The sequence below is a fragment of the Bacillus rossius genome, chromosome 11, assembly GCF_032445375.1.
Source record: "Bacillus rossius redtenbacheri isolate Brsri chromosome 11, Brsri_v3, whole genome shotgun sequence".
NCBI lineage: Eukaryota > Metazoa > Arthropoda > Insecta > Phasmatodea > Bacillidae > Bacillus > Bacillus rossius.
Genome location: NC_086338.1, coordinates 45,052,528 through 45,076,483, shown reverse-complemented (window position 1 = coordinate 45,076,483; position 23,956 = coordinate 45,052,528). Strand labels below are relative to the sequence as shown.

Genomic DNA, 23,956 nt, shown 5'->3' with positions numbered 1-23,956 from the left:
TTACACCCTAAAGTTCTTAAATAATATTGGTTCTTTGTTGTTAATAGACAAAGTACGTTATTACGATCAGATCCAGTAGTCGTCACCTATGACGACTTCCGATGCATGTGTATGACGACTTCTGGGTCGGAAATTACTTTACTTTTTTGATTGCAAAAATTGTGTAGGCATTGTTGTTTATATTAATTTAGGGGTCATTCGATATATATTTTGACATTAATAAGTAACTAAACATTGTAATGTGTCTCGTTCTTTAATTACAGGGCAAAATGCCAAAACGGAAAATACTGTTGTATGAAGAGTCAGCCATGGAAGCTGCTCTTAAAGATGTAGCGAATGGTATGAGTATAAAATGAGCAGCGGAAAAAAATAGTGTGCCAAGGAACACATTGTCCGATAAACACAAAGGCAAATCGCCCTTGGGTAGGAAGATGGGCGGGCCCTGATTCATTTTTATATTTTACTTGTGATACCGCATAACATGCTATGTTATGTTGCAGCAACGAATTGAGTCGTATTGCGTACGCGTACAGTATGACGTCGCGTAAATAATAATAAATAGAATATAAACAATTAACAATATTTGATAATTAAACAGTTTTTGTTAACCAAAAAACAATTAAATCTCATTAGAGCGGCTTTATTATATCTCTTTTAAGATAAGAACAAAAAAACGTGAAAATACGCGATAGTGAAAAACAAAAACATACATATTTCTAATTTGTAAAAAAATACTTTGTTACGTTGTTTCTGTTCCAATCTCAAACTTTGTCTACACATATAATACCTTTAATAAACAGTAAAAAAACTTAGACGAGGAATTTCCAAATTATACTTTATTAATAAACAAACATCGTTCTTTGTATCGTAAATTCATTGAATATGCGCGCGCATGCGTAAAATATACGAGAAATGCGAGTAACAAAATGCAGCCGTGTGTAACGTTTCGTTACTCGTTACTAGACGGAACACCCGTTACTCAGTAACGAATACATTCGGTTTGCTACAGCTCTATGTGCTGTCCCTCTTTGTTCCGTGAGTGCTGTAGTAAATTCAAAATTTAATGAGGATTATTCATTATATTACTGAACGATCTTTATGAAATGCCATTTTGATGTTTAAAATATAGTACCAAATAAAATTTGAAGCCCAAATAGTACAATACTATCATTCTGGATCCATGAATTAAAACTAATGCAGCCGAAATCGCACATGACGACTACTGGCACAAACATGTGACGAACACTGGCAAACACGAAAATTTGCATGACGACTACTGCCTCGAAATCACACTTTTTTCAAAATTATAAATCTACAAAAATAATTTGTGTTTATCGAAGAGTGTTGGATAGCATTGTAGAGTAAAGTTTGAGGTTAAAAACAAACATGTAGGGGCAGTAATACACCTACAAGGTTATGTACACAATTTTTTTTTTATAAAACTCTTCTTAGCATGACGACTACTGGTACATCTACCTTATATGAAATATTAATTTCTTCGAAACTGTCATTTTGCATGATACATGATCATTTTTACAATATAATGATTCTGTAATAAGCATGTCTAACAATTTGGAACAAATAAAATAAATCTGTTAAGTATTTTTGTTTTAAAAATGCATTAACCACATAAATTAAAATGAGGCACTTATAAAACTTGCAAGATTAAAAGAGAAGTTAACTGTTTACAATTTTTTTTTATTCCATTTAATGTGATTCAAAATTCATGAAAAAAAAAAATTACTTTCATTGAATTTAGTATTTAAAAGATTACGTATTTGTCATTCACAGTTATTAAAGAGGCTACGTATTGACAACCAATTGTGTTAAGTGATACGATTTCGTCCACAGCTTCTAGGGCAAGGAAAAACTCCTTCTATGAAATAATTATTTTAATTTATCGAAAATAACCACGAACGAAAACAACCACTAATGAAGAAAAATTAGAGTTAAGTTCTTATCGTAAATGCTGATTAGTTTAGTTTCATGATTTTAGTTGCATTTGGATGCTTTGTGGTGTATTAACTTGAATTTTGGTATTACAATGGTGTATCGACATGGTTTACGGTGTTATTCAGGTTTTATCGCAACCCACCATGTAATCTTGTCCTTGGTCATGATGCAGGAAGACTCGAGTGGCACTGACTTATACTACAGTACATAATTAATCACAGTGCAGTAATATCTACTGCAAATCTGCAACTATATTTGCAGAGATCTCAAATTACGAAAACCACATCTTGCTAAAAAATTTTAACATGTGCGCCAATGACAAGCCTGGGAACATTACTTACCAGCATTACATATGTTAATTTCGGCTAGCCGTGCACGGCTGGTTGCTAACTTCTCTCATACTCCTACTCTTAGAATCAAAGAACATACAGCTTTTCTGCAAGAGTGGAAACTTCAATGACAAATGAATGTCACAAGAAGCAGAAATTCGTGGAGCGACAGCAACGACATCCGCGGTTCCACAGTAAGAATCGGAATCAGCGAATGTGTGTGCATCGCGTAACCATTATTATATGGTGTTATAAAGGAGAAAATTTTGTAATTAAACATAGCAAATTTCGACTTTATCATCATTAAAAATTAAAACACATGTAATAATAAGTACATATCAAGCACAATTACATAGCTCAACTGCTTCAACAATTCATGGCAAGACACTTAAAATGTGTACATTAAACATTACTGCATGATGTCACACGGTAAAATTTTACGTGTAGGGTTTATTGAACTTGGCTTTGTGCATGTAGGGCTTTGTGAGCCCGCGTGAGTTCCTGACACTTGATTGCGACACTCGGGCATTGACTTTTGTTTTCCGGGCGCGGTAGATTGCTAACGCTCTCTGTTTTTCTGGGACGGTGGCGTGATTCGCCGCCCGAGGGCCTGGCCAGCTACGCGGGCGGTTGCGACATTCTGGCCTGGAATCTCCGGGAGCGTTGGCCGGCCTGGTTGGTTTCGCTGCGTTGCTGTTCTCGCGCAGGCGCGCGCCTGACGCGCTGGTGTTTGTGTCGCAACCTGGTGGGAGAAGTGCGGATCTGGCATGACCGGAGGAGGGGGGGATAGCGTCGGTTGACGGCATGGCGGTTGTGTTGTGAAATCGCGGCCGGGATTTTTGTTTTCGCGTGGAGTGCTCTCGACGTGATGACGATGTGAAGTGAAATTAATAAAGGGGGCCACCCTGGGTGCGCCCGGTTTGGTTCTTCTCGGTAAGGTGTTGGAGGTCTGTCGGAGCCCCGGCCTGGCGGGTAGCTGCGTGCTGCCGTTCGAAGGTGTTGTAAGTAATGGCGAACTCGTAATTTTCCTTCACCTCTTGTAACATCTGTGGGCGTATTTTAAAATTGTGTTAGGATGACTTAACGTTTTGATTCTTTCCAGGATTGCAGGCAGTTTGTGGTATCCAGTAATGTAAAATTTCTTTCGTTAATTTTAGCTTAAGGATGGGTCGAGGTGTGCGTTAAGAATAATCATGTTATTTTAAAAAAGTAATACTCGTTCTAAGAAGAGGATAAATTATTGGTTATTTATTTCAAAGGAGTATTTTTTTTATTTATTTAATTAGTTAATTATTTACTTTTGTGTTGGTCATAGTTTACCGGAAATAAAACCTGAAACGATGTGGGATAAATAATACTTTTTTTTTTCTTTTTCTTTCAGTCAACAGCCTACACCCCCTGTCCTAAGGAGGTTAGACAATCCCGGTAACAGCTCTACTGCTACCCCCCCCCCCCCCCCCTCTATTGTTTATTTTGAAATCTTAAGATGTTATTTTATTATTTTTATTTTGAGTGACATTTATGATAGAGCACTTGACGGAGACCGAGGGCCCTTGCAACAATATATTTATGAGAGTAAGTTAAACAAAAATATGCAAATAATGTTTCTCTGTAGGCCTTTACCCATGTCTGTATGGTATTAGCTACACTCGTTTTGTATACTTTACTGTGAAAAACCATAGATATAAACTAAATAATGTTTTTTTACTTAGTACCTAACATTTGGGGTTTTTAGATAAAACAAATTAAACCAATGATTTATGAAATGAAGTGTATATTTTAATAGCCATAATGAGGTAATTGAGAAGATTAATCTGCATATATAGGTATTATACAATGTTATAGACTACCATTTCGGTGTTTGGCGGGCTTTTAACTTCCATTTCGGTGTTTAACATTGTATTGAATTAATTTCGCTGTTATTTTGGTTTTATCATTAGTCACCATATATAATCTTGCCTCTATTTATAGTGGTTTCCCCTCCCCCTTCCCGCAGACCTGCACACATTTCAGACTGCAGTAGTGTATGCAAAACAATACTCATTATAAATACTTTAACCATATTTTTCCTGCAGTTCACACATTTCAAATAAAATAAATTTATCTTAGTTCAATCCTAAAAAAAAAGGTTTCCTTTCACAGGCAGCTCAGCACTTTTATCATTTGAAAATATTTAAAAAAAACTAAGTACACAAACTTAAACATGATCAAAAACAAATACTTTTTTATTCCTTCAAAGTTGTATTTTAAAGGAGTTATGATGCAAAGGATGGTATAAAGAGTAATGGAAAATTATTGCTAACACCCATCACATTCCAGGAAATTTATTAATTAAATTAAAAATAAATTTTTCATGCATAGAACTTGAAAACAAGAAAATTCTTTAAGTAATTTTTACAGACCCTAAGAGTCAAAATATTTGGTCATATACTGACTTACAAAAACTTTTATCTACAAAATATGCCCCTAAACCCTTTCAAAAGTCAAACCACTAACTGCATTCCTTGGAAATCATGCAATAGTAAGCTCATATAAGTAAATATGTTATTTCGTACACCCTTGCAGTATTCCATGAAATGAGAAACATTGTACATGCTCATCCTTAAGATGTCATTATTCATATATTGGCAAAAAAAGTTTTTAGTGGGGGGTTCTTGCTAAATATCCTATATCCCCTCCCCTCTTACTATGGTCCATGCTGACAACTAACCTACCACAACCTCACAAAAAGAACACAAACAGTAAAAAAAAACCTTATTAAATAAATGCCGTTGAGAGATACAATGTGCAAACCAACCTTAAATCACCAAGCATCCGTCTCTTCAGGTTACTGACCCAGTAGCTGTAGATGGTCCAGCGTTCATTGGGCGACAGCTGCCACAAGTTCGCGCCGCGGAGCAAGCTCTCGGCCGCTTCCCTGTCACAGCGACCACTGCTCTGCACGCAGTTCTGCCAATAATTCAGGCACTTGTGGTACTCCCGGATCTCGCGATCAAGCTGGAAACATGCCTTCCTGACCGCCGGGTCCGGCAAATTTTCCAACGTGGCCCGTTTCTGGTGCAACTTTGCAATGTCGCCCCTGAGCGTGTCGAAAAGAAAGGCAAACTTGACGTGAGTGGTGATGTTCAAATCGTCGAGGGCGAAGTCTATGGGATTGTACAAGGCATTCTGCCAGACGCCTTCATTGGGATCCCCTTCGAGCTCTGGGGCATCAGTGTCCACCCTTTCTGCACTCCCACCTTCCGACCGCTCTGCATTGTGAAACTCGGGCTCGTCACAATACTGCATTCCAATCTCCAGCCACTCGATAAATACATCATCGTCAATTTTACCATCATTAGTGAAAAAACATGAAAGGTGACCACTGGAAATGCCTCCTGCTTTTAAAGTGTGCAATGAAATGATTCCTTTTCCACTGTTGATGGACTCCAAGTCCAGTTGAATGAGCTTTATGTCAGCCATCTTGTGGGACACGTTGCTGTGGATGTCTCGCATCAACAGCGACACATCCGCACTGCGTACGTTTTTCCTGCGACGCTCCCTCAAGTTGAACTGTGTCAAAGTTTCACTTTTTGACTGCCCTCCGGCACGAACAATTTCACTGGTATATTTCAGAATGCCTTCCAAAAACTGATCGAGAGCATGATTCGTGTAACACACTACCAGTATCGGTTTGTTACTTGCATTCCAAATGGGCGAGTTTTTTAACAACACCTCTGTGATCTTCAGCCCTATGTACGTTTTCCCCGTCCCAGGAGGGCCCTGAATCACTACAAACTCTTTGGTGAGGGCTGACTTGAAAGCAACGTACTGTGAGTCATCGAGGTGCAATTGCTCTGCAGATGGCCATGTCAGATCGTCGAGAACTGAAACGTTGTGACCATCGATGTTGTACTGGAAATTCGGTTGATTCTGAATGTAAACTGGTGCAGCGCTTCTGACGTCCACGTCTACAATGTACTGTCTCATGGGAAATGTTCTGGCCTGAAGCTTCTGCAGGGCTTTCAGGACATGGAAATACGGCTCGAAGTAGACTTCGCTTTCGGCCATGATGAAATCCGAATAAAAAGTTCTGTCATTAATGTGGTCAACATCTCTCAGTTCTACTACTATTAGTCCTTTTTTCAAGCTTTCCACTTTACGCTCAACAATAGTGCCAAAAAATATATTAGCAAAGTTATCGTTCGTAAAACACAGTAAAGAACCAAACATAAACCGTTTGTTATGTTCCCAATTAACTTTTGAGCAACGATCACTGGAATCAAAACAAACTTCTAGTCCAACCACATCATTCACCACCTTCGGAGCAATGAAGTTAACTTTGCGGTATATTCTTACGTTGTTGATACGCTTCTTTCGCTTACCCTCAACCAATGTTTTACTCATGTAGTCAGTTATACCTTCCCTCAGAGGACAAACAAAGTCTTCTCTAAGCAACCTGAACTGAACATCAAGATAGTGATCTACACTACTGTACGCACCCTTTACGATATTTGGCCGGATAAACGTAGCATCGGAGTTCAAAATATCTCTTGGCGTAGGATATATGCTAATTTCTCTAAAATCATCAGGTGGAGGCTTCTGATCTTGTCCTGCATTATCAGAGGTAGCTTTCTTATGCTTCATTTCTCTTTCACCAATTCGCACTTTCAGACGACAATCGAGATCCACAAAACCTTCATTAAGAGCATCAGGAAACTTTTTCGCTAGACACGCTTCAACACACCTCATTGCACGCTCCGTGGTATCCAGCATATTCGGAAGCTTATCGCATGCCTTGTCGGGCAACAAATCCATTGTGGTCTTACAAAATGTAAGGATGTCGAACAAAAACTCGTCGATTCTGGACCGACGATTCTCATCCGTTTCAAATGGTAGCTTCATTAGGTAATCTGCAACTTGATTAAGAAAATCTGCCTCGCACGCATGAGACAAAATCCCAACTTTGTTCTCATGGAATTCTGCTTTGCAAATCTTAGCCAATGCTTTCATTATAAGCATGATAAAGTCTGGTGACAATTTTTCCCTGAGCTTGTTTTCAAAGCCCGAGTGTCTGTTGGCTAGAGAAACCACCAGTTCAACAGGGTTGCCATTCACAATTTCTTCTAATTTTCTGTAATTAATAATTCTATATGGTACTTCATCATTATTGTCATTTCCTTTTGAATATTTTTTGGCAGACTTTCTTGTATCATTCTCATATGAACCATTTCTATTAGGTTCTGATCCATCGTTGTAATTCTTTGCACATCTTTCAACGTATTTCTTATCCGGCAGAGTATTCTTTTTCGGCAAATCTTTAGCTGCTTCATAAGAATCTCTCTTGCTTTTATCATCAAATTTATGAGCATCATCAGAAACAGAGTAGTCTTTTGTACTGCCGCGTCCACCTTCAGCTGCGTAGCCGTTTTTCCTACGCTCGTCGGCAAGATGCTGGCTACTCCTGCCGGGCTGCCAGCCGGGTTCGTCGTGGAATCTGCTCGACCGGGGATCAGGTTTGCTGCCCCGTAGGTCTTCACTCCTGTCACTTTTCACGTACTGGCCGTCTCTGGCGGGGAGGGGTGGTTCCCTCTGGCTGGAAAGGCTGCCACTCCTCCGCTCGTAGCGTCTACCGACAGCCCCACCATCAATCGGCAGACCGTCACCTGCATCGTCGCGCTTTCTGTGTCCGTGATCATCCCGATCGTAACGGCCGGCACCGCGCGCGTCTTCATGCCTGCTGCGGTCTTGACCACTTCCTCCCGGCTGCGCAAGGCGGCTGCTGCTGCTAGTGCGATGCGTGTCCTCGGTCAGATAACTGTGTGTCCTGGGACTGCTTTTTGACCTTCTAGCGTCACTGTTGCTTTTTCTGCTGTCCGTTTCCTTCGACTCCAAAACAGAAAACAGTTCATCTGTTAAACTCATTGCTGAAGGAAAGCCACCCTCCTATTGCGTATCACCTATTACCTGAAACCAATAGAATAAACTTACATCAGAGATTTATTTTACACTAATATTAATATTACATATAGGTGAGTGGTGACAGAAGGAGAAAATTATATTATTTTAATGGTTATCAACCTTTAACACTAGATGTTCAAACACACCAACCACCTTCTGCTGCAATGCATTCCACTGCACTCATGCGAACTGCATGCGTTACTCGCCAAAGCATCTTGATCGTGGCGAGCCACAAGTAACATCAACTGTTCTGCATTGCACACCCACCTGTGTTCTGCTGTGACTACCACCAGTCCATGCTACGAACACGAACTGTTCAACATGGCATTTTGTGTATCATTACAGCTCTGTACGTGTTGCGACTACTCCCCATGTTGTTACATTTTTTACTCTAACTTAACATCAGTCAACCGCTCCTTCATTTATTCCACTTCCGTCACCACTCACTTTGTGTGTTAATTGCCCATTAATATAAAAACACTTTGCTTGCAGAAATACATATTGTAATAATTATAAAACAAAATATATTATATATAATTATTAATACAATAATAAAATTAATTAATATTATTATAATAAAAGTAGCAATGCCAAACTTCTAATAATGCAGTACATTTTGGCTCATTTTTAATTTAATACAATAAGATGAATAAAATGGAACTTCAAGTTATAATCATGAAACGAGCAACAGAATACTAAAAAAAAAGTGAATTCAATATAGCAAAGCACTTACAGAAATTATTACCATGCTGGAAAAAAACATTCGGTGCAGGAAACATAGACGAGAATGGTTTAGTTTGAAAAAAGTATAAAAATTTGAATATACACTTACAAGTGACTGCAATCTACTGATTTCAGAAAAGCAACAACATTGCCAAATAATGTAAATGCAAATGTGTAAAGTAGTGACTAATATAATACTAAGTGATCAGTAACAAAAGAGTAATTCCATATCAAATCAACCATTTGAAAAATTAATTTAGAAACTTCATGTTTCAGATTTATATGATTTTTTGTATTTTTATAATAAGAACTTAATACATTATAAATCCATTTTTTTTTTAATTTATATCTTGAGTAGTTTTTTTCGTATTAAATTTTTGAAAAATGCCAAAATAGCCAATTTTAGCAATGTTTTGGATTACACAAATACCTGTATATTTCCAATGAATGGTGCTAGAAGGCTGTTAGACAGCTCATTTAAAATGTCATTGAATGGGCTTCAATTTGAAATGTAATTTGACCAACTTCAGAAGAAAAAAAATATTTTTAATTGTTTTCAAAAATTTTAATAAATGCTTAAGGGGGCATGGTAGATAAATAAATGCTTTAAGCGTCAGTTGGACGTTATAGGTTTTTGGAAGACAACATTGAAAAAATGCAAAACAACAATCCTACATAATGTTATTTGCCAACTTTATTAGCAGACGTCCCAAAATTACAATTCTCGAGCATTGTTTCTTCCGCAACAATTAAATGTTCGAAATTACTGAGGCAGAAGTTTTGGCTTCAAGTAACCTTCAGTTTTTAATTAATGAATTTAGCTCTGTTTTAGATACCACGCCGCCTTAAGAAATAGTTTCAGCAAGGAAGAGTAGCATAATTTTACTTCAAATTTTGACTTAGTAAAGTATTCAAATTGTATTGTTATAGACTAAAAAATTTTTACAAAAAATAAAACACGGATAACAAATCTTACCTTACATTCATCCCACAGTGCTCTTTGATTAAACATTTTATCAATATGATAATACAAAGCACGTGATCTTGCTGAACAGATGTAGCCTAAGTTCAAAGCACATGATCTTGCTGAAAGGATGTAGCCTAAGTTATAACTGACAAAACATATAATTGCTTATGAAAAAAATCTGTTTAGTATATATTTAATTATTTACAGTTTTCACTTAGGTTGTGGCATACTTCGTTCAAGCAGGCGTGATGTCTCCACAATCTCTTCTTTAGTGAGTGTATAAGTTCTCTCAGTTGCTGTACAAGGTTCAACCTTTTTAAGAAGATCTTCAGTTCTAATGACTAGTATATAGGCTCTTGGTGTTGGATAAAAAAAAAGGAAGCAGCAGGTCCTTTGGGATGTAAAAGACTGACTTTAACTTCATTATTCTCATTTTTTGCCAATATACATGCAAGCCACCAAAAGTTATCGTATTTCACAGTAACAAAACCAGATTTTACATCTTCCAACATTGGGGACATGCCTTCTGGTGATACAGGAGCTTCTATTTTTTTCTCTGTACTTAAAGAATACAGCTTTGATTCCATTTGTGATTCAGATATAGGTATTATAGCATGGATTTTGTGTGTTCCTTTGACAGTCTTTGTGCCCTCAAAACATTCTGACAATCTTTTTTGGTTCTCATTATGTTCATCAATGGTGCAGTACTCAAATTTTATTCCTGAAATGTTACTTCTTGCAAAATCATACAGCTGCAGTGGTGTCATGATTTGTTCATTAAGTATATGGTCTCTGTAAATAGCTTTAGTTGCAAGTCTTTTCACAGTGCCTCCAAGACCATCGCAAGCACTTTTCTCAATGTGATGTGGCAAATAAATGCCACTCAGCTTAGATTCCAAAATCTTTTTTATGTAGACAGAGATTTAAAAAAAATTTTGGTTTTTGTATTGACCCATTCGAGAAGTAAATAATTTTTTTCAAATCAAAAATAGTTTCTTTTAACACAGCTATCATATTTGTTTGGAAGAGGTTGAATGCTACAGTATTGTGGATTAAACATTCAGAAATGATGACATAATTTAGGTGTTTTACTGCACCACTATCTTTGTAGTAAACTACAAAGGGATGAATTGTTGCTTGGCTGTTAGTCCAATGGTAAGACTGCACTTCATCCTGTAGTACAAAAGAATAATTTTCAGCGAAGTCACACGTAACAAGGACTTATCCTTCTTTCAAGTTTGATTTGGTTTCATTATAAAACTGCTTCTGCACAAGAGAAATGAATGAGTGGGTTTTCAATTTTAACAACGCTCCAATAAAATCTTCTATAAATTCATCTTTATCTTTGATGAGTGTCTCTAATGTGGATCTGTCTGCAGACAACCATTGTTTGTATGTTATTTGATCAACCATTTCATCTTCAAACTTAAGGATCAGAAAATTTTTCAGTTTTTCTGTCCCAGGGCATTCTTTACAAATACTGAAATAACAATCAGGTGATGGAGGATTACACGTGATTTTGTACAAGCAGTTCTGGTAATTTTGCAATGTTTCTTCATCTCCATCTAATACAAAGTTGTTCAGTTTGGACGCAGTCATCATCAACTTGACATTTTGATGAATAAGGCACACACAAACTGTATGGGTTCCACTCTTCCCGGCTAAAATGCAGTTTTGTGGCCTCAACTCGCAAAATTTTGAAAAGCCAATACAATTTGTTGGGTATTCACCTTTAAACACATTATACATTCCATTAAGATTTGTCAAAATCAGCCGCTTTTGCAGGTGAGTTTTTTGGTCTCCGTCCTTCCAAACTGCAACAACATCTTTCTTTTCAGGCATCATCCTGCTGCTATCATCCCTGTTATAAAAATTGGTGACAAGCTGAACTGTTTCTAGAATTAATGTTTTCCCTGGTTTAGGGTTGGGGCTTGAGAGACAACCTTTTTCTTTCACTAGTTTCTTCACGGCTCTAGCCACATAATCGCTAACTCCAAACTCATTTACAATTCTTTTTCGAGTCCAGCTTTGAGGCAATACTGATAGAAGCATCATTTTTTCACTTCTACTAGTGAGTTGAGAAAACTTTAGTTTTAACTGACTAATAATCTCAGATTAATCCTTTTCATTTTGTGATTTTTCAGTATAACATTCTGTTTGAGGCCCAATTAATGTCTTCTCAAATGTTGCTTTGACTTGTTCTAGTTTTTGTTTAGTGTAAGAATGACTTTTAAGTTTCTGTTTCTTGATCGGGGATTCTCCTACCAGCTCCAATGATTTATTTTAAAACTCTAATGAAGAATCAGTATCTATATAATTACTGTCATGTTTACTACTACTATCTGACATTACAACGTCCTAATCATTACTGCTTTCATAGTTTGATTCTAAACATTTTTTAAACTGCTTGTTCAGTTTTATTCTACACCTATCACAAATTTTCATTCCTTCCACATCTTCAAATCCCAAGGAACACATCCAATTAGTTACATTTCTCAGCTTACCTGACTGATTATGTCCTTTTTGTTTGAAAGGATTACAACACTTCACTGAAAACACTACCCCATTTATCTTTTTATCATGATTAGTCATGACGAAATAAAACACAACACAGACTGCAACCACTAAACCTAACCTAACATAACCTAAACAGTACTGTTTAGTGAAATGGACAAACTCAGCCATTCTTAGAGGAGTTTTGGAATAAACAATAACTTTTATATCACTCTGCAAGGCCAGCAATTAATTGGCTCAGTATTTTCAAACTGCAAAATTGCATACTACCTACTCTAAAGTAAAGTGTCAAAAACAAATATAGGCTACACAAGTCATGATTAAACAAGAGCCTCATTAAATATCCAGTTATATAAAAAAAACACATAGATAAAGAACATTGTTGTGCAGCAGCATGGAAATCAGTACAGCCACGAATTTAAACACAAATTTCCATTATTAGTCATTTAAAAGATGTTACTGGCTTTACCTGAGTATTTAGCAGTCTTAGCACAGTCTACATTTCTTCTAAATTTTATTTACTCATGATCCCATCGATTCTCCACCTTGAAATTTGGCACAAATCTGACAAATATATGCAGGAATAACATTTTTCTTTTAAAAAAAAAAATATCGAAAATGGTGTTTTTTAGAAATTCAATATTAAAAATTTTGAAAACAATTAAATTTTTTTTTAAGTTGGCCATGTTACATATCAAATTGAAGCCCATTCAATGACCTTTAAAAAAAGCTGTCAAACAGCCTACTAGCACCATTGGTTGAAAACCTACAAGTATTTGAGTGATCCAAAACATTGCTAAAATTGGCTACTTTTGCAATTTTCAAAAATTTATACAAAAAAAACTAATCGAAAAAAAAAATCAAAATAAAATAGATATAAAATGTATTTAGTTGATATTACTAATATACAAAAAAAAAAAAAAATAAACATGAAAATCTAAGGTGTAGAGTTGATTTCATATGGAATGACCCAAAAGAGTAAATAAAATAGGCATGAAAATTCAAACATGTAAGTATTAATTGTTGGTAAACAAATTACTCAGATCTAGAGAGTTTGCTAGTTATAAATTTTTTCGTTGTATATATCCTGGTAAGCATTTCAGAATGCTTGACAGTGATTAGCGTACATATAATTTCAATGAACTAATTTTATTATTTATTTTAACCTTCATAAAAATCAATGTTTGCACAGCTACAATTTAAAAATAAAACATCTTCATTAATATAACTTTTATTATGAATTTATTCTTGCTATTCACACTTGAAATTTAACTTTAGGGGAAAATGCAATAACTCGAAGAATGGAAAAGTAACTGAAAATTAGGTATGTTTCTCAATAGCAAGAGGAGGATAAAAAGGAGATGGTTTGTATAGGTGTGTGAGAGATTTTGGTATGGAGTATGGAGGTGCCATTAAATGCAAACAAATGTTGTACAATATTTACTGAGTGCCCATAGTCACTTATTGTGCAGAGACTTAGAATGTAGTGACGTCCCTTGGCTTCTGGTCCCTATTTCCCCGTTTACTAGAAATTCCTGTTGTGTCCGTACTGCTCTCGTCGAAGAGGTGTGGGTCCAGGCCAACGTGGCCGGGACCGGGAAATACGGGACCTGGAGGGAGGGTGAGGAGGTGAGGAAGAATGATAGGCAGATTTAAAGGACCACTCGATGTTGACAGTTCCACGAGCCCCTTTATTGTATCCTGAGAGCTTTCCGCGGCCTGGCGGATCCGTCGCGGGATGAGCGCTCTTCCCACGAAGACCCGGACTCCCGAAGACCGTCTCGTGCAACCCACTCGTCTCGACACGAACTAGAAATCCTCCCACGTAACAAAGTTCCTGATTGCGAATTGCTCCACAAGGGCGCATGACACGTGCGCGGTTCTTTACGTAACAGACTCGTAACGACGGCGGTAGTTCGGCGGTGCGTAACTACGCTTACGCGTCCTATAACGTCCGACTCGTGACGTAACTCGTAACTGGTAACTCGTACGCTCAATCGTGTGAGCGGCACAACGAAGGCAGCTCAGCTGCCGCAAAACCCGTACAGTGGCGGTGTCGCCGGACCGCGAGCTCGGTAGGCGCGCCTCGCGATCAGCGCGGAGCGGCGCGCACGTCCGCCGCTGAACGAGTCCTGAGAAACACTGCCCTTCCCCGCCCACCCGCGGGCCGTCGCGCGCGGGCTGCGGGGGAGGGGAGGAGAAATCGGCCGGCGTGGGAGAGCGCCACCCCTCGTGACGCGGACGAGCGCCAGGCTGCGATTACATATTAACACTGCGAAACATTTGCGAAAATTACAAGATTATTTACACAATAATTAATACATTACGGTTACATTATTTACACGCTTATTAGAAGTCACGATCATTTGAAAAAAATATATACAACACAGAATCATTTACACACTAACAGTGGCCCACTGGCATGCTAGGGCGCACGCGGGTGCGTCCCTGGCCGATGCACTACACTGATGGTTCACTGGGGAAACAGACTCCCTCAGGCCCGCGTCGGTGGCCAGGTATGGCCTCTGTATCTGGGAGGGTACAACGACTGTTGTCAGTAGATAAGAGAGTTGCTGGGAAGATCACAGCAATAGGTATGAAGTTTATGAAGTGATGTTGGCAGTTACGAGGTGAGACGGGATCAGGAATGAGATGGTGCAAGCAAGAGCAAGAGTACAGGACTTAAATGAGATCAATGAAGAAAAAAAAAACAAGAATAAGATGGTATAGTAACGTGAAGAGAATGGGAAAAGAGAGAGTGGCTGCCTGGGAAAATGATGGTAGTTGAAGTACACAGGGAGAAATGGCTCACAGGATGACCAAGGAGGTTAGGAAGAGCAGATAGTTAAAGGAGTGCAGGAGAGAGAGGACAAGTATGGAACAGAGTGAAGTAGAAGGAATAGTGGAAGGGCAGAGGAAGATGGAGGCATTTTACTTTGCTGACCTGGCCTCTGGCTATACGCAGTTGAGGATGATGATGATGGTGATTCACTATGTCTAATACTATGGCTGTAAAAGGTTACACAAGTGATAATGTATACTATCATGTGTGTGACATTTTTTTTAAAAAAAAGGTACAGTTACTATAACGTAACTTAAAAAAATATTTGGGTTTGATGACAGTACAGTAGATCCCCTAATATCATAATGCTGGTGATTTAGCCAAATTCCTGGAAAAGCAGCACAACACTTGTACTTTGAGATGAAAATATAACAGCTCATTTGGCTTCTTGACCTTGACGATCTATCAGTGATAGCCGAGTCCACAGTGGGCTCCTGTGACTCACCCAAGAGTCCCACATGTGCGCTGAACCTCTGTGGTTAGGATAGCACAATCTCTGATTCACGTTCGTGGTTCCCTGGTTAATGCAAGTCTCTACGACACATTTGTGAATCCCAGATTTGTGATGAAATCCAGTGATTCACTCATGAACCCAGATTTTGCTTGTCCCGAACTTTCGTGATTACTTCAATGAATCTTGTGTCATTCCCCAATTTCCTTTTCCTTTACTTGGTATACATACCAGTTTTGTGCTACATCCCTGCGATCCAGATGTCTACAAATATCTGAAGGAACCTATTTCAGTAATTTTTAGTAAATATTTTTCTACAAGTTCTGTCATAGGGTGATTTTTAAATATATTTAAACCACCAAGATTAAACATGAAGAAAATATAATACACAAAATTGTCTACAATTCAGAGGAAAATACTTTTTTTTTCTTTTAGGTTACAAAGCTGAAAAATTTTCAAAATGATTTTCACATGAGTTAGGAGGAAAATCTTCACAACTATTTGTATTTAACGTGCGACTATAAACTGATGTAAAGGTCAAAAAAAAACAAAATCTGAGCAAAAACCTGCTGGAAATTAAATTTTCATAACTTCTGGAAAGTTTGCTGTTTATTAAGGGATTTAATCGTGCCTTTCGTGAGCAGTCCTTTAGTTTCCTTACTTTTTTGTGACTTTCATGACCTGAAGACACACTATGGACTTTTTTAGGATCTTTTAGTAAGATTTCTTATGACTTTTTATATCACAGGGTCATAATACAAAATAGTTCTACTATTCACGGGAATATGCAGAAAGCTAAATCCAGTGGGGATAGTTTCCAACTATTTTGTAACAAGTCATAATCATGCCCTGCTAAGACGATGACTGCTCCTTTCACATAAAGAAGAACAATTACAAATTATGTTTTTGACTTTTGTTCGTAGTTGGGTTGAAATAATTTCAACTTCTCATGTGCAAAGTCAATCTCCCCTTCTTCCCCTCCCTCTCCATCCCCTTTGTGTTCTCATTGCTTTTCTCTAGGTCTGTGCATGTGAATTGAGGGACGGCGCAGGGCATAAATCTGTTGCGGGTCTCATTTGCGTTTTAAATTTTAGTAGAATATGATCAAGTTACAGTACCGCAACGTGGACGTACAACTAACCGTGGCTAAGTAAGAAACAATGATATTCTCTTGTTGAGTAGGAAGTGGTCTTACCCATTAAAATGTAAATTTTTACAATCTTTCTTGGCTAATGTCTTCTAAAATCCTTTTGGTGCGCCACCGTAAAATTTGGTTTGGAATAAGTATTTTGTTTGGTATCATTGAGGACGTTGCTTAGAACCTTTGGTGATTTTGCAAGAGAGCCATGTTGCATTGCTGCGTACCACATTCACCAGGGCATAATCATTTACAAACCTTCTTATGCTTGTCACCCTTGGGTCTTGTCATTGCAATAAAATTTATTTCTAGAAATTTAAAGATGTTCAGTACTAGGGCAGACAATTTTTTTTTTTGATGGAACTATGTCTACCTAGTCTGACTCACAATTTTCCATGTCACGCACCTGTCTCTCGTCCTTTCTTTCTCAAAAAATAAACAATGTTCTAGAACCACTAATTTAGCTTTCAAACAAATAAAAACGTAAGTATATATAGGCATAATAACAATATTAAAAGTCATTAAATATGAAAATACTAACCAAGCAAACAAAGTGAAAAGCAGTAAAAACATCACTCAAAGGCTTTTCTGACTAAAATAATTAAATGCCAAGATTAGTTACAAGAATATTCATGTATAACTAGATTGCCATAACCTTGTACTATATAATCACCTGATAAACTACCGTACTGAAAAATATCATACCATTACAATACTCTGCAAAGTTGGAGAGGGCAGAGGTCTGCAATGCCACAATTTATATTCAATGTTCATACATAAACTGCAGTGAGGCATAAAAAATAAAATCTCGAAAAGCATTTTATTCTTGTACTAGCTATAACCATCCATGCATTGCTGTGGTTTCAAGTGGTTAAATGTATTAGAAAGAAAAAAGAAAGCAACAATTCTTTTTAATCTTTTAAGAAGAAGGTATATATATCATCTCTATCTCGCTATGTATCTGTATACCTCCTCTCTTTACCTAACTCTATACCCCTATATCTCTATGTCTAATTCTTCCTACCTATACCTTTATTTTTACAATACAGAAGGCAAACACACAAACATACATTTATATATATAATTTTTTTTTACCTATCTATATTTTTATCCATCTTTTTATCTGTCACAGGTGTAACATAGGTATAAAAACACAAGCATAATTGAATACAACATTGTGTCAAAATTTCAAAGCAATCGGTGAAGAACAACTTTCGGAGATTTGAGATTTTGAACGAACAACACATTTAGATTTTTATTTATGTAGATAAATATGGTTCCTTATATGTCATGTAAACAATTAGGACCATGTCTTAATTGTATATGTTAACAGGAACATACACAGGATTTTATTCAGGGGGAGGGGGGGGGGAAATAAACCACTTTTCCAGCCGTTTGCTTACATTTTTTTTTTAGGAAACACGAGATTTTTTCCATCACAACATCCCCCCCCCCCTCCCCCACCTTTTGTGAACGCCTCTGTAGGTTATCAATGAAATTAACAGAAAGAGGACCTCCCCAGAGTCAACACCACTGATTGCAGGATGGGGGTGGGGCCCTCTCTAGTATCGACATCTTTGATTGGATTTTATATTATTTTGTGTACAGAATGTGTTGTTTGAGGGCAATGCTTTGAGTAGCCTGAAATTTTCAGTTAAGTATAAACATTCCCATAAAGCCACCAAAGGTAAGTGGTTTTTTATGGTTTTTGAATGTTTTTGCGATTTTTAGAAGTGTTTAGTGTGCATTATGTTTGCTGTGTTAGTTGAGAGGTGTGTTTTTTTAATTTTCAATGTTAGGTAACTATTTGCTTTCTTTGGTTAGGTTAATCATAAAATTTTACTATAAAAACAAGTCATAAGTTTGGTAAGAATAGATCAGCTCAATTTTATATATATATATATATATATATATATATATATATATATATATATATATACACACACATTTTTTAGAAGTTTAAATTGCAATTCGGTAGGGATATTGACGAAGTCACCAACAAGGCGGTGATGAAGTAACTACAACCTGTACATTCTAACAATACAAGCAAGCGAATGGGGCGTTTTGGATGGGGAAGATTACCAAGCTTGTTTTGACAACATACGTATATGTTTCTTGAGGAAATTACATTATGGTACGGAAGATAGTGTAGGTGTCTACAGCAGAAGCACAAATCTGTAGGATTCTTCGCAAGGGGGCCCATAGAAATTGCAGGAGGAAAAAAAAGGTGGGGGGGAGGGATTGCGGCCTGAGTTCTGTGTGTGTGTTTTAAGCGACACAAGTCATCACTAGATAGGATGCTTCTAAGTTGCCCATATTTTAGCCTATAGGTATGCAAGCAATAAGCAAAATATTTTTTAATATACTTAAATATACAGGAAGTTTTCATAAAACTAAGTTTTAATGTTTACATTTATGAAAATCATTTCACAGTCACGATTTTGCAAGCCCAAGCAGAACACCTTAGTGCGAGGCTTCTTAATTATAGGAGCGGCCTGAACACACCCCCCCCCCCCCCTAGCACCACCCTCCTGGAATCTATTGTGATGTTCTTTACTATAAAAGTAAGGGCTGAATTCTACTTTACATGAAAGTGATATCACAAAATATACTGGCCAGTCGATTAACTCGAACAAGTAAAAATTACAAAAAAAAAATCTTTTAAATAGTGTAAAAAGTTTGTAAATGCTAGTGTGGGATTGTGGTATAGAATATTGAATATGATACAGTTGGTAATATAAGATACTAGGCAAGGTAGGACTATAGTATAAAATATGCTACCCAAATGTTAGTTTCTTTTTAAATGTATTTTGTGAGAAATAATTATTTGAATGTTCCCCACCCTAAACCTTCATGTACCTGTACTTGTCCCTTAAGAATATACAGGTGGTAATTGCGTGCCACCATCTTCATGACGTGGGTAATCGATATAGCATGGTATCACAATGCATAATTGTCACCTAAACTAACTAGGCCTAAACTAAATATAAACATACCTGATGCTATTATGCAATAACTACAGAACAAGGCAGGCTTCCTAACCAACATATTTTCAATTACCTACCTATGAATACGAATATTTGTATGCATTTTCAGCCAAGGTGCAGGTGGTTGAGTGCAGCCATTCCGTATAAAAGAGGAAAACATGTAAAAAAGTAAATTTAATAATTCCCATATTTTATTTACTGGTGCATGTTCATGATAGTTTATATTTAATAGATCAGTTACAATATTTAAGAAACCAATATTTTAAAGTATTTATTTTACAGTTTGAAACCAAGGTTACTGCAAAACAGGAATTTTTAATAAAAAGGATGACAGTTGGTGCACCTGTTTAGTAATTCATCAGCCGTTTACCTCCAAGAAATTTTGATGTGCTTTTGAAGAAATGTCTTGTGTGTCATCATCATAAGTTTCAAGGCACTTGGTAAGTAAATTACCTTAACTTTTTGAGTTTTTAACTAAAGAGGCATGTTAGTGTAACATCCGTAACAAAAATTAGAAAAACGTTTTCTGTACATTACAGCTTTATTAGTTTACATTGCAATTTAGGTTAAGGTTGACATACTACTTACAAACTTACTTTAACCTCAGTTAATAATTTTTTCTAGGTTTTTATTTCCAATAAATAGGTGTTACGGATGTTACATATATCGTAGTGACGAGCGTATGACTGATTTATCACTTGCCAATAAGTTACTATTTGTCATTTGATAAACACAAGCTGATTCTGGAATAATCTACCGAAACCCAGAATTCAGTTAGAGCGTAACTATGTAATTAAAATGATGTACCAGGTTAAGCATATATTTTATAAATGGGGGCTCATAAAGCCTTTATTAGAATGTTAAACCAGACTTGTATGAGTTTAGTTTGTACTCCATTTAATTTATAACAGTAAATAAATATTAATGAAAGCCCTTTGTCATTGTTGCAGGATCATGGCACCAACATCATCTGCAAGTAGAGTTGCTAAATTTCGGGAGAAATTAAAGGCTGAAAATCCTGAAAAGTGGAAAGAGCTAGTTAATAAAGACAGAGACAGAAATCGTGTTGCTAGGCAAAAAGAAAAGGAAAAATGTGCCAAAAATGAAAAATTGCTAAAGAAAAAAAGGGAAATGACCTGAATCAGGATAAAAACTTGGCGCAAAAAGCAAGCCTTTGAAAAAAAATCAATTGAGCCACAACAGTAATGTTCCTGATAGGATTATTGGTTCCTATGCATCCACAAATACTCTTCGGAAAACAGTCTTTAAAGCAAAAAGAAATCTTCCACATAGTCCTCAAAAGAAGAGAGCAGTTGTCCGGCAGCTTGTAAAGGAAACATTTAATAGTTCTTCAAAACTTTATACTGTGACAAAACTGTCAAAAACTCGTTTACTTCCTAAAGATATTCCTGAAAAAGTGTGAGATATTCTAGAAACAGATGAATTTAGTTGGCAAGCACCTTCAAAAAGGGACTACGTATCAATGAAGGATAATAATACTGGCCAGAAGACTCAAAAGCAAATGCGCTTTTTAGTCATGACCATTTCAGAAGCCCATAAACGTTTTATGGATAAACACAAGATTGAGATATCTCTATCAAAGTTTCATGAGTTACGACCAAAGTATATAATTCCTGTAGGTAATACACCTCATAATGTGTGTGTCTGTATGCAACATGCTAAATTTAAATTTTTGAGTGATGCCATTTCTCCGAAGTGTGATATTTTGGTGTCTTCTGTGACCCTTAAAGAAGAAATGTGACCCTAGAAGAAAAGTGCTGCGATACAGTAAGTGAATGTTGTATGTTGAATAACTGTGAAACATGTTATCATGATATGAAAGTTCTTTTAAAAACTGACTGTGATCTATCTCAGCAAGTGAAATGGATGGAATGGAAAAAGTGTGACGGTTGGTTATTAGTAAACGAGAACTCTAGATCTCTTGAAGAACTCGTAAGAAAAATTAACTCAGTTCTTCCTAGCTTCAAAAGTCACACGTTTGTGAAGGATAAACAAGCCAACAATAAATAATATATGAAATCTGGTGGTTGGATTTTATGTGTAGTGTGAGTAGATTAAATACAAATTTAGTAATTTTAAGACATTTTTTCTCTGGCTATTCTGAAATCCTAGAGTGCCCCCTCCGAGGTGAACCTCTGGATCCGCCACTGGTTGCTGTTTGTCAAACAGGCCTTCGTAAGGAGTCATCAGCCGTCTGTCAAATGGGTGATGTTGGAGAGTTTCTTAAAAGTTATGGGAAAACTGGAACAATGTTTGTAACAGATGAAAATGATCAAACAGACATAAATTTGGTTAAAATAAGTTCAGTGCTGCCTACACCAAATGTTAAATCAATTTATTGGAACCAGACTGATCTAAGAGTTCCAAAATCAGATTAATTTATGATTTTTTTTAAATTTTAATTACTTAATGTCACGGTATAGTAAAAAAGAATAAATCACATGTGCATAAAATCCAAAAATATATTGACGTAGGGTCACTTGTAACATCCGTAACACCAGTGTGTGTAACATCCGTAACAGCAGAAAAACTGTATAAAACAAGTGTTATTATTAATTTTTTTTTGGTACATTTTCAGAAGCTGTTTAAAACCTCAATAAATCATTATAAACAATTTGAATTCATTTTATTGATCGGGTCACCTGAATTTTTCTGCTGAACTCAACCATCTCATCTGATTGTTCCCAAGTTTTGTAACATCCCTAACAGCACTCTTTCTTAAATAATCCTCACACCACTTACAACACAAAGCTAGAAACCTCAACCATAACTGGTTTCTCATAGTTATTTAAGTATTTCATAATAGAATTAATATGTCATTTGAGACTTTTAAAAATTAAAGGTAAAAACAAACCAAAATGTAACATCCGTAACATACGGAATGGCTGAGTGGTCAGATAACTCACCTAACATCAAGGTATGTATCCCAGTTTGACCCCCGGCAGGGTCCAATTCAGATTTTTGCAAGTGGGAAACGTCGGACGTTAACATATGCCGCACCGGTACGATTTCTCGAGGTTCCCGTTTCCCCTACCATTCATACCATTAATGCTCCATCAACATATCGCCACCTTTCGTCGCCCCAATGGCGACAAAGCTAACTACTATACATTCCAATATTTAGTGTATTAAGTAAGCACTAAAGTTCATAAGTTTCTCATATTAGAGAATTGGTTTTCCCTAATGCCTAAAAGGCTAAAGTTAGGTACTTTTCATTCGACCTCCAATTACGAACAGATAGACGCCTCTAGACGTAATAACATCGTGACAATAATCAAACTTCATTTCACAAGTTTTCACTGTACATACCTGATAAAAAGAAAAAGAAAATCACTTTACACACGGAACCTATATTCAAGTACGGTTAATATTCAGGGGGACTATCAATCACAATACAAACTTACTTGCAACCACTAACACGTAAATCAACCGTTACAATGAAGTTTTTATTTCTAACACCTACCAATTTATACATTTACATACATTTTATGGGGAATCCCACTGGTAGAACATACCTATTGAAAAGATAAACCTCTTGTTAAAAAAATTAAACTTATACTAACTATATTCTTAAAAAAAAATTTTGATTAAAGTTAATAAAACATTTTAACGCCTATTCATCAAAAATCAAAAAGAGAACATTTTAACAAAAAAAACTCACATTCATAACTTAACCCTGACCACCGCAAAGTAAAATAAAATCTCTTGCTTTAAAAATAAAGTTTTCTTCCAACAATTAGGGTTCACACTTCTACCACTTGCAAAAGAATGTAAAGAGCGAAACAAACAAATCCGAGCAAAAACTACATGCAAGTAACTATTTAAAGAAGAAAACAGCTCGGGAAAAAAACATTAAAAAAATGCTTTCTATCTTACACTGCACTACAATCTACACAATGAAATGCCTTTGCAACTGCTTATAAGGTCGGCGAGGATCAGTGTCATACTTGCATTTGTAGATTGAGACTCACTGTGGCTACTCCCACAGCTTTACATTACTCCCTCAACTAAATTCACTAAGAGCCGTATTCCAAGATACAAAAATAAGGGTTTAGGTGTTGAATATGCAATACCTGTACCCTAACCATATT

General features: G+C 36.6%; 1 protein-coding gene across 8 annotated transcripts in view; it reads right to left on the bottom strand.

Annotated features, from left to right (window-relative positions):
- Positions 1 to 23,706, bottom strand: part of LOC134536900 (NFX1-type zinc finger-containing protein 1-like) — a 111,122-nt gene extending 87,416 nt beyond the window's left edge. The window contains exons 1-3 of one of the 8 annotated variants that reach the window (XM_063376968.1): positions 23,175 to 23,322; positions 22,772 to 22,895; positions 5,080 to 8,228 (exon numbers count right to left, since the gene is read on the bottom strand). In XM_063376968.1, coding sequence (XP_063233038.1) covers positions 5,080 to 8,186 — 3,107 coding nt within the window. In that variant the 5' untranslated portion in view covers positions 8,187 to 8,228; positions 22,772 to 22,895; positions 23,175 to 23,322. The other 7 variants (XM_063376969.1, XM_063376970.1, XM_063376971.1 and 4 more) reach the window with 7 other exon arrangements.
- Between the last annotated feature and the right edge of the window lie 250 nt (positions 23,707 to 23,956).